This window comes from Kogia breviceps, chromosome 8 (assembly GCF_026419965.1).
Source record: "Kogia breviceps isolate mKogBre1 chromosome 8, mKogBre1 haplotype 1, whole genome shotgun sequence".
Classification (NCBI taxonomy): Eukaryota; Metazoa; Chordata; class Mammalia; order Artiodactyla; family Physeteridae; genus Kogia; species Kogia breviceps.
This window is the reverse complement of record NC_081317.1, coordinates 16,972,346-16,987,599: the sequence shown is the minus strand read 5'-3', so window position 1 is coordinate 16,987,599 and position 15,254 is coordinate 16,972,346. Positions and strand designations below refer to the sequence as shown.

General features: G+C 45.1%; 1 protein-coding gene across 5 annotated transcripts in view; it reads right to left on the bottom strand.

Moving 5' to 3' along the window:
• Positions 1 to 15,254, bottom strand: part of ASTN2 (astrotactin 2) — a 911,658-nt gene that overhangs the window by 676,677 nt on the left and 219,727 nt on the right. For all 5 annotated transcript variants that reach the window (XM_059071227.2, XM_067040875.1, XM_067040874.1 and 2 more), the window contains exon 3: positions 13,317 to 13,701. In XM_059071227.2, coding sequence (XP_058927210.1) covers positions 13,317 to 13,701 — 385 coding nt within the window. The remainder of the gene's footprint in view (positions 1 to 13,316; positions 13,702 to 15,254) is intronic.

The window sequence follows — 15,254 nt, the reverse complement described above, 5'->3', positions numbered from 1 at the left end:
TATATTTGCTACTCCCTGTGCCTGAAAAGCTTTTTCCTCAAATATCCAAAGTGCTTACTTCTTCACCTACTACAGATTAGTTCTCAAATATCACCTCATCAGTGAGACCTTCCCTGAGGGTCCTAATTCCCTTCCTACTTTTGTTTCTTCCCCACCGTAACTGTCATGATTTGATATTATATATGTAATATATTTTATATACTAACATATTATTTATTCTTACAAAATATACATTTATAAAATATTTATACTTTGTATTTATATATTCTATCTATTTTTTCTTGTTCATCTGTTTATGGTCTTTCTACACGCAATAAAAAGCTCAATAGAAATAGCTTTGTATATATTTTATTCACTTTATCCTCACCCTAACTAGTGCCTGACATATAGTAGGTACTTCATTAAAGCTTGTTGAATTAATGAATGAAAATGTAGATGAACAAATGTTTCCCTATTTCAAAAATGTTTACTGAGACTTCCTGACACTAGGGGTGTTGAGCTAAACATATATCAAGAACTTTAAAACATTCAGACCATTTTACCCTGTAATTCTACTCCTGGAAATATACCCTGAGGAAATAAACCAGAATGGTGAAAAACAAATTTAAGTACAAAAATGTTTGTTGCCGATGAAAACAAAATAGCAAGGGGGAAAAAAAAAAAAAAAGCAACTGAAATGTTCATCAATAAATCAACTGTGAGATAGCTTTACAATGGAATGATAAACATATTGAAATATGATATTTAATAAAAGTATAACATGTAAAATAATACAGGTTTTTGCTTTCAATACGTAAAAGAAGAGAAGATGAAAAAAGGAAAAAACGGTAAGAAGTTACTGTGGCAATTTACTGAGGTATTCTGAAAAGTGATCATGTATACTTGTAAAAATTTTTTTAAGTTTTCTAAATTACGCATATATAACTTTTATAACCAGGAAGTATTAGGAAAAATAAGGCCGAATCATAATTGTGGACAAGGATGGCATTTTATTGCATCCCCAAGGTGGACGAGGATATGCAAGCCAGAGGCAGGCTGAGTTCCCACGGGGACTTGCAGCTGAGCCGCCTGGACTCCCTGTGTGACAGTGAGGCCCCCACTGGGTGATTTCCAGCCATTTCAAGGGAGGCCAGGATGGGAGGTAGAGAGTCCCCTGACTACTGGGAAATTGCTCCAGCTCTGATCAATCAGGGAACAGTCTCTTCAGCCCCTGACATTTATCAAACCTCCTTTACCCTCATCTGTCAGTGTGCGGTCCCGCTGCCTCCCCGGGCACAGTCTAATCAAGTCAGAATGCCGAGAGGGTCCCCGGAGACAAAGAGGAGCGGGGCGGGGTCTGAGGGAGTCAGGAGAGAGGGGAGACTGGGAGGTAGGGAGAGGATGACGAGGCAGGAGGGGGAGAGCAAGTGTTCAGAGCACACCCGTTTGTTTTGCTATTGTGGCAATTAATGCCGGGAAGTGACATTTTAAGGGACTCTGGTGACAGCTTTGGTGACATTCCTGTTTGTGATTCCATGACAAATCTCTGTCTATATCTTATTTTAGAGTGTGGAGACAGCTCAGAGGATGGCTGTCTGGGGATGCTGAGCTCCTGTCTTGGAGACACTGCTCCCTCCCGCTTTGCCAGCCTAGGCTTTTAGGCACCAGGGCCAAGGTCCAGGAGGGGAGGGGCTTAGAAATCAAGTCAAAAAGCTTTGTTGTAGGGTCAGGGTCTGGTCTTCAGTAGCCTTGTTAACTCCACTATGTGGTATGATTAACTGGAGCAAAAATGAACTTTCTACCATTCTACAAGTGACCAGTTGCAGTTCAAAGAGAAAGAAAATAAAAAAGACTCAATTCTGAACACTTTCCAGGCTAACTAGTTTTAAGGAACCTATTTTTCAAACGCATCTCAGCCCCCTTTTACAATCTGAGAATTACAGGGATTACTTAAATTGCGTCTAAATCTCCAACCCTGCTACACCATCCTTGACAAATGGCTACCCCATCCTGTGTGAATACTTCCAAAGACTAGGAGTTTATGATCTTTAAAATTAAGAGTGGCGGGCTTCCCTGGTGGCGCAGTGGTTGAGAATCCGCCTGCCGATGCAGGGGTCACGGGTTCGTGCCCTGGTCCGGGAAGATCCCACATGCCGCGGAGCGACTGGGCCCGTGAGCCATGGCCGCTGAGCCTGCGCGTCCGGAGCCTGTGCTCCGCAACGGGAGAGGCCACAACAGTGAGAGGCCCGCATACAGCAAAAAAAAAAAAAAAAAAAAAAAAAATTAAGAGTGGGAAGGCAATGTGGATGTAACAAGTTAAACAACTTGATATTCAGGGTACTGCAGGTATAAATTCAGTGTAGCAAAATGAAGACAGTAGTGAACCTGAACTTAAGAGATGGAGGTTTAAGTATTGTGGGATGTGATTTAATTTCTCTGAGCCCGAGTAACATCCTTTGTCTCTCAGAAGGATTTGGTAACACACAGGGTTCATCATATAATGTTTATGAAGCCATTCTATAAATGTTAAAGGACTTGATAAAATAAAGCAGCTATTGCTGTTTTATACCCCTCTAAACTGTGAGCTTCTAGGAGAAAATTATTTTCCATTTTTGCTTTGTATCTTCTGCCTTAAACACAGTGCCTTGCACATAGTAGGTGCTCAGTAAAGATCTGTTCAATAAATGAATGACTGAGTAGTCAGGGGGAGGTGTACCCAAAGAGAAGATGCAGGGACTAGACTGTCAGCTTTCTTCAGATGACTGATGAAGGTGCACAGGAGACAGAAGGCACACCAAACAGCCCCTGGAACAGTTTCCAATGCAGACTGCAAAAGGTGTTTTGAACAATGAGAGGGGAAAGGCAGTTTGGTATAAGGACGTCAGGGGAGTTTGGTGGAAGAAAGTCATATCCAAACCTTTCTTCTTTTTATGCTGGATTGCCCATCTTTCAAAAATAATCTTAAGTGGAATCCCAGTGTGTAAACCAGTTTAAAACGATGCTGCCCATTCTGCTTTCCTCTTGTCCCCAGGTAGCCCAGGCAGCACCCCAAAGGCACTGTCAAAATGCGAGTTGCCGTTAGGAAGGAGGTTCCCCAAGCTCTTTGAGAAGCTCCTTCTGGGCTCCAGGACAACTGGGAAGAGGGGAGTTGTTGAGCTGCACCTTAATGGATGGGTAGAGTTTTCTAAGCAGCGAGCAGAAGTGGAGAGCTTTGGGGGTGGAGGTGAGGGTAGAAGAGAAAATAGACAAGGAAACAAGATAAAGGTGACACAAAAGATCCTTTGGGAGGGCAGGCTGAGCAGTTTCAAGAGAAAGTATGGAGATGATGGGACCAGCGGGCCAGAGGGTTGGGTGAAAAAACCCCAATGGGCTGGCCACAGGGACAGTGGAGTAAGACATAAAAGCCAGCAGGCGGGCCTTGCCTGTCTCAGGCACCATTCCTAGTTCCTCTACCAACCCCTTACCTTGAGTTTAATTATCTTCATCCTTCAGCTCTCCAGGTAAGGAACACCTCCAGGAAGCTATCACAGACCCAGTGATCAGGGATCTGTCCCCCTGTGGATATCCCAGCACAACGCAGCCTCTCTGAGGCTGCAAGGTCTTTGAACTTTAGGTTATGACCTCCTCATAAACTGTGAAATCAGTTCAGTGGTTCACACCAGCATCAAAGAGATGACAAAAAAAGAATAGAAAGTATCAGAGCATGCCACAGGTAATAGGGGAAGGATGCTTTTGCCAAACTTATTTTAGAGACACATAGACACACAGTCACAAGAACATGTGTCTCCAAAGAAGACACACATTCACAAGAACATGTCTCCAAGAAGGCCATCTACAGATGGCCAACAGGCACATGAAAAGATGCTCAACATCACTAATTATTAGAAAAATGCAAATCAAAACTACAATGAGGTACCACCTCACACTGGTTAGAATGGCCATCACCAAAAAGTCTACGAATAATAAATGCTGGAGGGGGTGTGGAGAAAAGGGAACCCTCTTGCACTGTTGGTAGGAATGTAAATTGGTACAGCCACTATGGAGAACAGTATGGAGGTTCCTTAAAAAACTAAAAGTAGAGTTACCATACGACCCAGCAGTCCCACTACTGGGTATATATCTGGAAAAGATGAAAACTCTAATTTGAAAAGACACGTGCATCCCAATGTTCATAGCAGCGCAATCTACAATAGCAGCGATATTTACAGACATGGAAGCAACCTAAGTGTCCATCAACAGATGAATGGATAAAGAAGATGTGGAATACACACACACACACACACACACACACACACACACACACATAAAATGGAATATTACTCAGCCATAAAAAAGAATGAAATAATGCCCACTTGCAGCAACATGGATGGACTTAGAGATTATCATATTAAGTGAAGTAAGTAAGAGAAAGACAAATATCAAATAATATCACTTATATGTGGAATCTAAAAAAAAAAGATAGAAATGAACCTATTTACAAAACTCAAAGACACAGGAAACAAACTTATGGTTACCAAAGGGGAAGGATGGGGGGGAGGCATAAATTAGGAATGTGGGATTAACAGATACACACTACTGTATATAAAATAGACAAACAACAAGCACCTACTATATAGCACAGGGAATTATATTCAATAACTTGTAAGAACCTATAATGGAAAAGAATGTGAAAAAGAATAGACATATAAGAGTATATGTAACTGAAACACTTTGCTCTATACTTGAAACATTGTAAATCAACTATAATTTAAAAAAGAATGTGTGTGTGGCCACAGCAAAATATATTTCTCCTCGTGGTCGGTATTCAGCACTTGAGAAACACTTAGCTTGCTACAGCATCTAAGCCCACGTTTTACCTCTCCTGATCAAATAAACGGACAGGATTATGCTTGGCAATCTTCAGAACATGCTTGGGTTTGGGAATTAGACCAAGCTGGGTTCAAGTTACGATTCCACTACGTTTAACTGTGTAAGTTTGGGATGGTCTCTAAATTTTGATAAGGATGATTTCTTCCTTGTGAGATGGATGGGAAGATTCAGCAAATCACTGATTTGAAAATACTAAACACAGTTCATACAGTTCAGAACAAGGACAAAGAGTCCATGCAGAGGTTACCGGCTTGTGGAAAGACACTAAGACATCTCCCCATCCATTCATTCACATATCCATTCCTCCATCTATGGACCCAACACATATTTTAACATCTATTATGTGTCAGTCACTCTGATAGTCACAGGACAATGCAAAAAGACCTGGGACATGAGCTCATGGAACCCTGAGTCTAGTAAGAAGTAAAATATTTAATAAATTAATCAGAATAATTAAAAAGTGCTGTTACAGAAGACAAAAGGGGAGAACTCATAGGGAAAAGAGCTTTGTCTGATGAAGTAGGATTTCAGCTGAGACTAGAATGATGAGAAGGAATCAGCCATGACAGATTGGGGAAGGAAAGAGAGGGATTTTTGCAGACAGTGATCATCATGGCATATGCAAATAGCCTGTGGTGGAAGAAGCCTAGCAAGTTTGAAGAACAGAAAGGAGGTCCCTGTGGCTGGAGCACAGAGGATGAGGGTCAAGGGCAGTGAGAACTCTGCAAAGCTTTAAGCGTGGAACTGTAGTCACAACAGAGTGAAAGCTGTGTAGAGAATGGAAGGGGAGGGCAGGCAGGCAAGCAGGAAGGTATGTGAGAATGAGGTGTTTTGGAGACATCAGGAAGACTGATGTGGCTTGAAGAGGCGATGGATGAGTAGACGTGAAGATGAGGGAGCTGGAAACAGGCTAGAGCCTCTGTGTAAAGAAGTCTGAACACCAAGATAAGGCATTGAATAAGGTGTTGACTATGACAGAGCTCTGAAATTTTAGAGAGCGCTGCACAAGGGTGACATTTACATGGTATTCACAGGGGATGTCAGAAGGGTGAGTTAATAAACAGCTCCTCAGTTCTCTGTTACCCTAGAGTGCTTTACTGACACCAAACATGAGTTCCCTGCACCCTTGGGGACCGCTCAAAACTCTCTAAAAAAACTGGGATCTTCCTGTTGCAAAGTCCTTTCTGCCGATTTAGAAGCTCAGAATTACTCTGTAGCAGCATCCTACCTTGGAGAACAGATGTTAGTTACCTATTTTTCTTGCCATATTTGTGAGTGACGGAAGCCTTCAGCTATATCCCTGGGACTGCAGGAGCTCAGTGCCTTCCCAAGGATCATGTAATTCAGCGTGGTGTCATGTGTTCACATTCCAGCTCGGCCCCTTAGCATGGTAGCTCTCATGCTAGAGTTTTAACCTGGCTCAGCCCCTTTCTCCTGTGTGACTTTGGACATATTATTCAACCCTTCTTAGCTTCGGTCTCCTGCTTTGTAAGGTGGGGCAATATTAGTAGGTAACTCATAGGGTTGATGTGAGGTGTAAATGACATAATTTCTGGAAAGTTCCCAGACACTGATTATCACTAAGTGGAGGTTAGCTGTCATCTTTATCACCAGCAGCAGCAGTACTGGTTTCCTAGCCAACTCTTCCATCTGCCTTCCCCTCAGGGTTAATTACAAATGGCTCACTGAGATAATGTATAGGACAGCAGCTGGGCTCCTATAGGGATTCAATAAAGTCCTGCCCTCCCCATCCTCTCAACAAAGGTCCCGTTCACCCTGAAACTTTCTGGCCTGCCATCTTGAACAACAGCAAGGTTTAGCCTACTGGTCCATGTCAGAGAGACAGTGACCCCTCCACATCTATCCCTGTGGGCTGCTGCTGGTATTTGATGTCATTTCTCTTTCCTTTTTCCACCCTAAGTCCTGAACTGAAGTGGGACAGCAAAGAAAAGCCTTTATTTGGCATCACTTCACCAAAGAATCATTGCTCAGGGTAACCATGAGGACTGACTTCTGACAAAAAAAAAAAAAAAAAAGAATTTGGACCAAAGTTAATCAGAAAAAAAAAAAATCAAAAGAGAAAATTGCACATTAAAAATGATAGCAACTATATAGATAAAGACCAGAAGGGTCCATGCTAATATATGAATAGACAATGTGATGGGGTAGTGGGTGGTTTGTGCAGATCTGTGTGTGAGAGGATATACTGGCTCCCAAGAGAGTACAAAACAAATTTTAAAGTCAATAAATATGGCAGTACTTCCCCAAATTGTAAATGTGTAATTTGTAATTACAAGTGTGTAATGTGCACCCTTTAAGGCAGAGATTCTGCTTTTAGGCATCTGTTTTACAGAAACAGTCAAACTTTGCAAAAATATATACGTGTGTGTGTGTGTGTGTGTGTGTGTGTGTGTGCGCGCGCGCGCATGGATGTTTACTGACTCATTGTAAGTGCAGCAAATTGAGATAATGATCCACAAAACGGGGTAGAAAAGCAAATGTTAGAGTGTTTGGTGTGTTCCCATGATGGGATCCTATAGAGCTTTCAAAAAGAAGATAGGTGTGCAGGGCTGACATGGAAAGATGCTTTTCATACATTGTTTGGTAAACTGTGAAATTGCTGCAGAATGATGGATGCGGCTGCGATGGCCCTATTAGTGTATATCAGGGTGCAAAATGCGTATATTTGTATCTATAACATACATATATAACACATGCACATACATTCCATATATATATGTATACATATATATGTATACATGTATATTGGAAAAGTATTCTAGAAGAATATAAATCAAACTATTATCAAAGATTAGCCTTTGGGCCCCATTAGTGGGATGGGATGGAGAGACAATGGCAGGGCTTTTAGTTCTTGCTTTATACAACTCAGACCTATTCCTTCCTTGCCCCCTCCCTGTCTTCTTTCTTCCTTTTCTTTCTTTCTCTTTTTCTCTCTTTCTCTCTCCCTTCCCCTCTCTCACACCCTTCCATCACAAATAGTATGCGTTTCTTTCACGATGATAAAACAAAATTAAGAAAACCCAATATCCATTCGGCCATCCCCTACCCTATCCCTTGATAAAGTGATAAATTTGTTATTTTCATTTCCTTGAGCTTCCATGCATAATATTCAGGAAAGGGAAACATAAGTTTGAGGACGGATAAGGAGAATTGGAATTAAAATGCATCAAGTTTCCGTCGTGGACCCAACGCAGTGCTGAGCAGTCACATACTGACATGATTAAATTCCTCGCAACTGGCTAAGGTGACATCAAGGGTGATGCTCGCAATACCTGAGAATGTCGGAGGCACAGGCACTAACCGCCAAGACAGGATGCCGGCCATAATCCTGGGGAAGCAGTCTAAAGCCACCCTGTTCTGGACAGCGGGGGCTTCAGGAGGGTCCCTGGGAGGGGGTGGGGCGGCTAGGCAGCAGGAGGGCATGGGGAGGGGCAGGCAGGGCAGCAAGCTCCTTACTGACGGGCACAGAAGAATTTCAGCGCTGAGCAAAGGGTATGTCCACATGAGTGTTTATCAGCTGAAAGTCAGCCCGATTAGTACAGTGCTCTTGGGGTCTGGAAACCCAAGCTGTTGTCTCTTGGTAATGAAACTTTCTCCCTCTGCCTCCAGATGGTCCCTCTATTATTTGCAGGTCCAAAGCTGCAAAGCAGGCTGACGGTGCTCAGGTATGATGTAGCAGCTTGAACCTACGGGCAGATTCTACGTGTGAGAGGGGCAGGTGGGACTAGCCCTCGGCAATGTAATTTCAAAGGCCTTTGGCGTTACTTCTGTAGGGATCGCCTAGCCTCCGATACCTGCCCACTCTGGACAAAATGCACAGCTGTCCCCAGGTCCCCCCATAAAAGAAAGAGTCTCATGGGTCTCTCCAAGAGCCACCTGAGGCAACACAGAGCACATGTGGTCTGAGCTGCTGCTGTTATAGCTTCCACAATCTGCCGGCAGAATCATCCCTCTTGTGTCCAGGAAAGGAGGACCAGGAGCTCAGGGGCCACAGCGCTGCAAGCACAGCCCCCAGCCGCCACCTCCCCACGGTGAGGGTGTCCAGTATGCTGTCTGGACCCAGGAAAAGTGTGTCTTCTACTTTCTTCTCACCCAGGTTTCTTCCTTTCCTACGCTTATCGGATCTAAGGGCAGCTGGGATACAGAATTAAATGAAGTGCTTGGTTTTATTCCAAATCGTACGTTGTTTTAAAACCAGCTCAGAGGAATGTGAAAAAAAAAAATAACGTGGTCAGGTGAAAACAGGTGAGACAAAGGCATGGATCTGCAGGTGGCTAAGAGGTTCGCCAGGGCCACGCAGCCAGCGCACTCAAGAGCGGGGCGCCAAGCCCATCTGTTCACCCCCACTCCCACCCCACCAGGCTGCCTTGCAAGGACTGGGTCTTGTTGCTCGTGCATTCATACTCATCCTCTTTAGATTTCTCTTGTACGCTTCTCATCTAAAGTTGAGATTTCAGAAAATAAGAGTCCGCTTTTGTTACTGTTTAGATGGAGTTCTGCTTCAAAGAAAACGCAAGGTACAGGGGCATCTTTAAGCCACGACGCGGTGCTAAGCCTGGGAGTGTGCGCTCTAGAGGACCCCGTGCAGAGAGGAGGCCAGAGCCCCTCCCCCTCTCTCAGGAGTTAGTCCTCTGTATCCTCTGGACCCAGCACCGCTCTGTCCCCTGCGCTGTCTCTGTCATTCAAGAGTCAGGTCTACGCTTTGTGCGCGTGAATAACTGGAATGTCCAGCAGCTAGGATGGCAAGCCCGAGGGTTCTCTTTAAGGAAGAGGCCCCAACCCCAATGATGCCTACATGGCATCATCATGATGCCATGTAGGCCATGGTGAGCACAACAGCTGTCTACAGCAAGGGTGCTCTCGGGCCAGGAGGCTGGAGCTCTTACCTCGACTCTGCCACCCCCTTGCCGTGTGGCACAGAGAGACCCAGGACTATTCGAGCTTCAGCTTCGGTTTCCAAGGAGGTTTACTGCCATGCTCTTTAAGGGCAAAGGTTCTGCTTTCCTCACCTCTATGCCAGAGTCTGTCGCGGCCTCTGGCACAGTGGGACAACTCTGAGGACTGATGGTGTGAATAACAATGACAGAAACGTGTACCGAATGTTTACTGTACCAGCCCCTCTACCTGTGTCACCTCATTTACGTTTCTCAATCACCCTGGAGGTAGAATACTAGTATCACGCCCCTTTGATGGCAGAGGAGTAGGTGATTTATCCAAGGTCACAGAGCTAGTAAGCTGGGTGGTAAACTTAATTTCTGTACTGTTCCGCCTCCTGAGGGCAGAGTGTTTATCTCCATACTGTATCACCTTCCAGCTTGTGGGGGGAAGGAGGGAGAGGGAGGGGAGTGTGGAGAGAGGGGGGAGAGAAAGAAGAAAGGAGGGAAGAGAAGTCAGACAGGATTATGGGCAGTGACCTGCTTCCCCATTTTGAAGATGCTTTCCGCTCTCCATATGGAGCTTGGTGGAGGCAGCGGGTGTGGGGATGGGGGGCTGGGGGGAAAGAATTTGCCTCTGTTGGCGGCTTCTTGGCTCTGCTCCTTGGTGGTTACTCGCCTGTCATCAGTGACTCTTCCTGGGTTTTCACCCCCAACCAGTGGCTACTCTTTTCTGGGTTCTGGTCATCACTACTGACGGCCTCTGCCAACACTTTGGTTTCCAGGGTCCCCAGATTTGAGGTCAGTGAGATAATTCGAGGTCTGGCACTGAGAATTTTGGAGTCTGACCCATGCCTGGATTTATCCGATCGACCAAATGATTGAGGGGTTGTGTTAATCATCCAGTCAACAAGTACTTTCAGAGCATCTGTTAAGTGTTAGCCACTGCGCTGGACGCTAGTGAAACAAAGATAAGGAACACTGCCCTTGCTCTCAAAAATCTCCAAGTCTTATAAGTTAGTCATGGGGAGGGAATGTACCTCATGGTGACTAGAGTTAATAATACCCTATTGTAGATCTGGAGGTGGCTAAGAGCATAAAGTTCTCATCACAAGAAAATAATTGTCATGATGTAAGGCCACGGCTGTTAACTAGACATCGTGGTGATCATTTCTCAATATACACAAATACTGAATCATTACACTGTATACCTGAAGCTAATACAACGTTGTATGTTCATTACATCTCAATAAAATCAATCAATCAATAAAAATCTCCGAGTCTAGTTAGTGTAGAAAACAGAAAGAGGAACGGATTATTACTGAACACTGATAAGTAAGAAGCTCAAAGTAATCACAACCTGCTCCAGGAACTGAAGGAGACATGGATCCCTCCTCTTGGCTGGGCTGGGGAAGATTCTGGTGCGGAAAACAAATCCCACAACGTTCCTAGAAGTTGTCTGGGAAAACTTCTTCAGCGCTTGCCGTGCTTTTATCGTTTGATCCCCACAGCGAAGCTGTAAGATGGGCGGACTGGGTGCTCATTCACCCACGTTCCACATACACACAGTGAGGCTCAGTGAATTAGGCTGCAGACGTCCAAATCTAAGCAAACGGGAAGATGCTTTGTGTCCTACCCAAGCGACTTTCTCCGTGAGACAAGAGAGGCACGGCGCTCTGGGCTGACAGCATTGCTCCCAAACAACCTCACTCTCTACGGTGATCTTTCTTGTCCAACACTCACTGGACATTCTTGACACGTGAGGCACGGTGCTAGGCAGGTACTACACAATGGGAAGATACGAAATAAATGCAGACTGTTCTTGTGCCAAGATGAGAAGTCACGTGAAAAAAAAGGTGAATAATGCTTGAGAAAGCAAAGACTGAGGAAACTGTCAGTAAACCAACAGGTCAAAGACAGAAGAGATCGTGGCGGAGAAGGGAAATGACGCAGACATTCCAGGGCACTGAGCAGACCGTGGTGGCCGGCGCTTAGAGGGAGACTGGCGAAGAATAAGGAGCTGGCTTGGGGAGCGTCTCAGAGGCCCAGGAAAGACCAAGGGCCTGAGGTCTACAAATACAGCTCTCAGGGATTCAACACATACCAGATACTAGGCCCTGCATTAGGTACTGTACACACATTTTATTTTTATATTTAATCCTTCCAAAAATCCTTCAGTGAGGAAGCTGAGACTTGGAGGATTGAATTCCCGTTTTTCCATGGTCACCCAGCAAACAAAGGAGACGAGATTGGAACCCAGGTCCAGACAACTCCAAAACCTGTACTCTCGCTTGTTTACCACTCTTTTCCCTCCCTGGGTTTCTAAGTTTAACAAAAATGCCTCCTTTTTAAGAAGCCCCCCGTGTTCCTATTTGCCCACTGAGTATCACGGAAACATGGATCTGAGAGGAAAGATCTTAGATGCGGAAGAAAAGAATGTCGAGTTCAGAGCTCCAGGACTGGGCCAAGCAGTGATGATGGTTCCTCACGGCTCACAAAGAAGAGTAGTTCTAGCACTGGGACCTCAAGGCCAAACCTTTAACCCATCACCAGCAACACAAAGGCAATATGCGAAAAAAGCAGAACAGTACTTTTGTAGTATTTAGCTAAAGGAAAAAATAGCCAAATTCCATCTATAAACCAGCTGGAGCCATAACACTTAGTAAAGACAAATATAAACACATCCTGCACTTATGTCCAAATAATCAGTTGTCCTCCAACAGAACAAAGGGAATGGGTCTTTGCAACAGCACACATGAAAAAGAGTGAGAGGTTTCAGTCATCAAAAAAGCCAACTATGGGCCAGTAATAACTGCAAAAAAACCACAAAAAACAAATGTGATCTTCAAACTGCATCAACAGAAGCATAACAGCTAGCAAGAGGGAGGTGAGAATCGCTTTTTTCTCAGCACAGGAGCATTCCCACCTTGAGGAAGAGGAGCGTCTGTCAGTTCTGGTGTTACACTACAGGACATGACAAATTACAATCTTCATCTAGAGGACAGTGATCAAAAGGGTGAAATGTCTCAAAATATGTCACAGCAGAGTAGCTGAAGAAACTGGGATTGTTTATTGAGGTTGATTTCTAAAAGTTACAGGGTACCTTTTAGTTTTTTCTTTTCCTTTTGTTACATTTCCCAAGAGCTGCCTTGGAGAGGAAAAATTCAGATTCACTTTCTGACATAGAGGGCCAGGGAAACAGATTGCAACTCAGTATAAAGAAAAACCTTCCAATAGCAGTGTCTGGAAATGATATGAGAGCTTTCCTGAGTAGTGAGAAGGCCATCAAGGGAGGTAATCAAGAGACACTGGAGAGATGTTGGACTACATAACTTCTGATGCTCCTCAAAACTCCAATTCCAAGCACAATGACACTCTCTTTTTTTTTCCCTCCCATCAACACTGAAGAATCAGAGAAAACAAACTCTGAAAACCCAGTGGAAGTTGGCCATAAATCAAAAATGGCTTAGCCCAGAAGACAGTTCCTGTGTCCCTAGCCTCCCAGCTCCTGTGCCTCTTCCCAGCTCCCCAAAATGCCCCCCTGGAAGGTGGGATGCAACAAGGAAGACTCACCTTTCTTCTCAAAGTCCCCTTTCTCTTCCCCTGGTCGGCCCAGGCTGTCCAGGGTGTGGGTCACCTGACTGTCAAACTCATCCTCTCGGGAGACGTGGTTGGTCCGCCGGGGTGGGTCCTCATCCTCTTCGTAGTCATAGTCATCCAGGATGGGGGTCTCCCGGATGGGCACGCCGATGACGGAATTGTGGGCCTGAAGCCGGGAGGAGCGGAAGCTTTCCCGGGCCTGGGGACCCAGCAGCACGGAGGGGATGTAGTGGATCTCGTGAGTGGCTTCCGTGCTGGCGCTCTTCTGGGGGATGCGGCGACGCTTCTGCCAGCGCCGCTGGGCATACAGCGCCACAGTGAACACCAACAGCAGCAGCAGCAGTGCAATGAGGCCACCCTGGAGTGGGAGGGAAGAAGGACAAGCAAATGGGTCACTGTTCTTTGGGCCGGAGTGCCAGAGGGGGTCTTCCATCTACCACACTCGGCCCAGATCCCTGGGTTTGGCTCTCAGAGCCTCAGAGCGACACCGTTTCCAAACCTGGCTTTCTCACCAACAAGCTGTGTGACCTTGGACAAACTGCTTCACCTCTCTGAACCTTGTTTTTCACTCGCATAAGGGTGAGTAAGAACCCCTGCCCTTCCTTCTTCAGAAGGTCGCCATGAGGAGCAAGTGAGATGGAAAACGGTCACGCCAGAGTGATGCAGACTGCTAAACACTGGGATGAGTCAGGGCTGTGGCTTCACACACAGTGTCTGAGTCCTGAATCTGCCTTCCACCAGCTGAGTGACCCCAGGACATTTGCTCACACCCTGTCAGCCTTGCTTCCTCATGTCTAGAATGAGTCCACTGAGGGCTCAAGAGACAGCAGCCTTTGTTCCATCCTACTGGGAATATACAATAGTGTTGTCAGGTCAAACGATTTCTGCATAATGTATATTTTTATTATCATAAACACTGATTCCCAACCGGGGGCCTGGGACAAATTAGGCGCTTCATAAATATTTGTTGAAAGAATGAATGAACAAATGCACTGTTCTAGGGCTCCCTTAATCAGACATTTAAGGCATACGGAAGTTTATTTTCTTTTAACACTTCCAACCAGTAAATATTTGGTTGAATCTGCACACCATACATTAAATTAAAACGGGCTAAAGTGTGTACAGATGGATCTTGCATGATTCATGAGACTCCTGAAATATCCTGCTCTGTGAACTCCTCAAGGGCAGGGGTATTTCCAAAGCACGTCTGTGTTCCCCACAGAACCTGTCAAGGGCTGGAGGTGGAAGGTTTGTATTCTCCTCGCCTCCCTTCTTTCACTCTGTGCCAGAAGCATCTCCAATGAACAGGGGTAGCCCCTTCAGTTATCTTGCTTCACTTCATTATACGTTGTGCTTTCTGCCTGGGAGATTCGGGGCCACTTTGTTGAGTCCCTGATGTGTAATCCATACACTTGGGGAGGATCACACTTGTGGTTTAGGGGGAGAGAGGCAAATAAATCAAGAGACTCTAGAACTCGGATGGTGCATAGCAGAGCAAGCTCTAAGCCTCACTCTGTGTGTGTGTGTGTGTGTGTGTGTGTGTGTGTGTGTGTGTGTGTGTGTGTGTGTGTTTGGTTTGGTGTTTTAGCTCTAAAGCCTGTGTTCTTTCAACCACACCCATGTGGTTGATTGTTCTTCCTTAATTATGATCATATTGAAGGCAAGGACAATTTCTGAAAACGACTTGTATAACATCTAGGAAAGATGACAGACATTAACTAACCCTGAATAGAATATCTTGGGTGGAGGGGTGACCGCTGGAAAGGATACCCGTTTAGGCCAAGAAGAACATTATTTACTAAAATGACTCAGTTGTCCTGCTGACTACATTAAAAAATGATGATTTTCTTTTGCAAGTCCTTCAACTCACTAAATGAGAATTCATCACCTCCCCAGGGGGTGGGCAGTGGG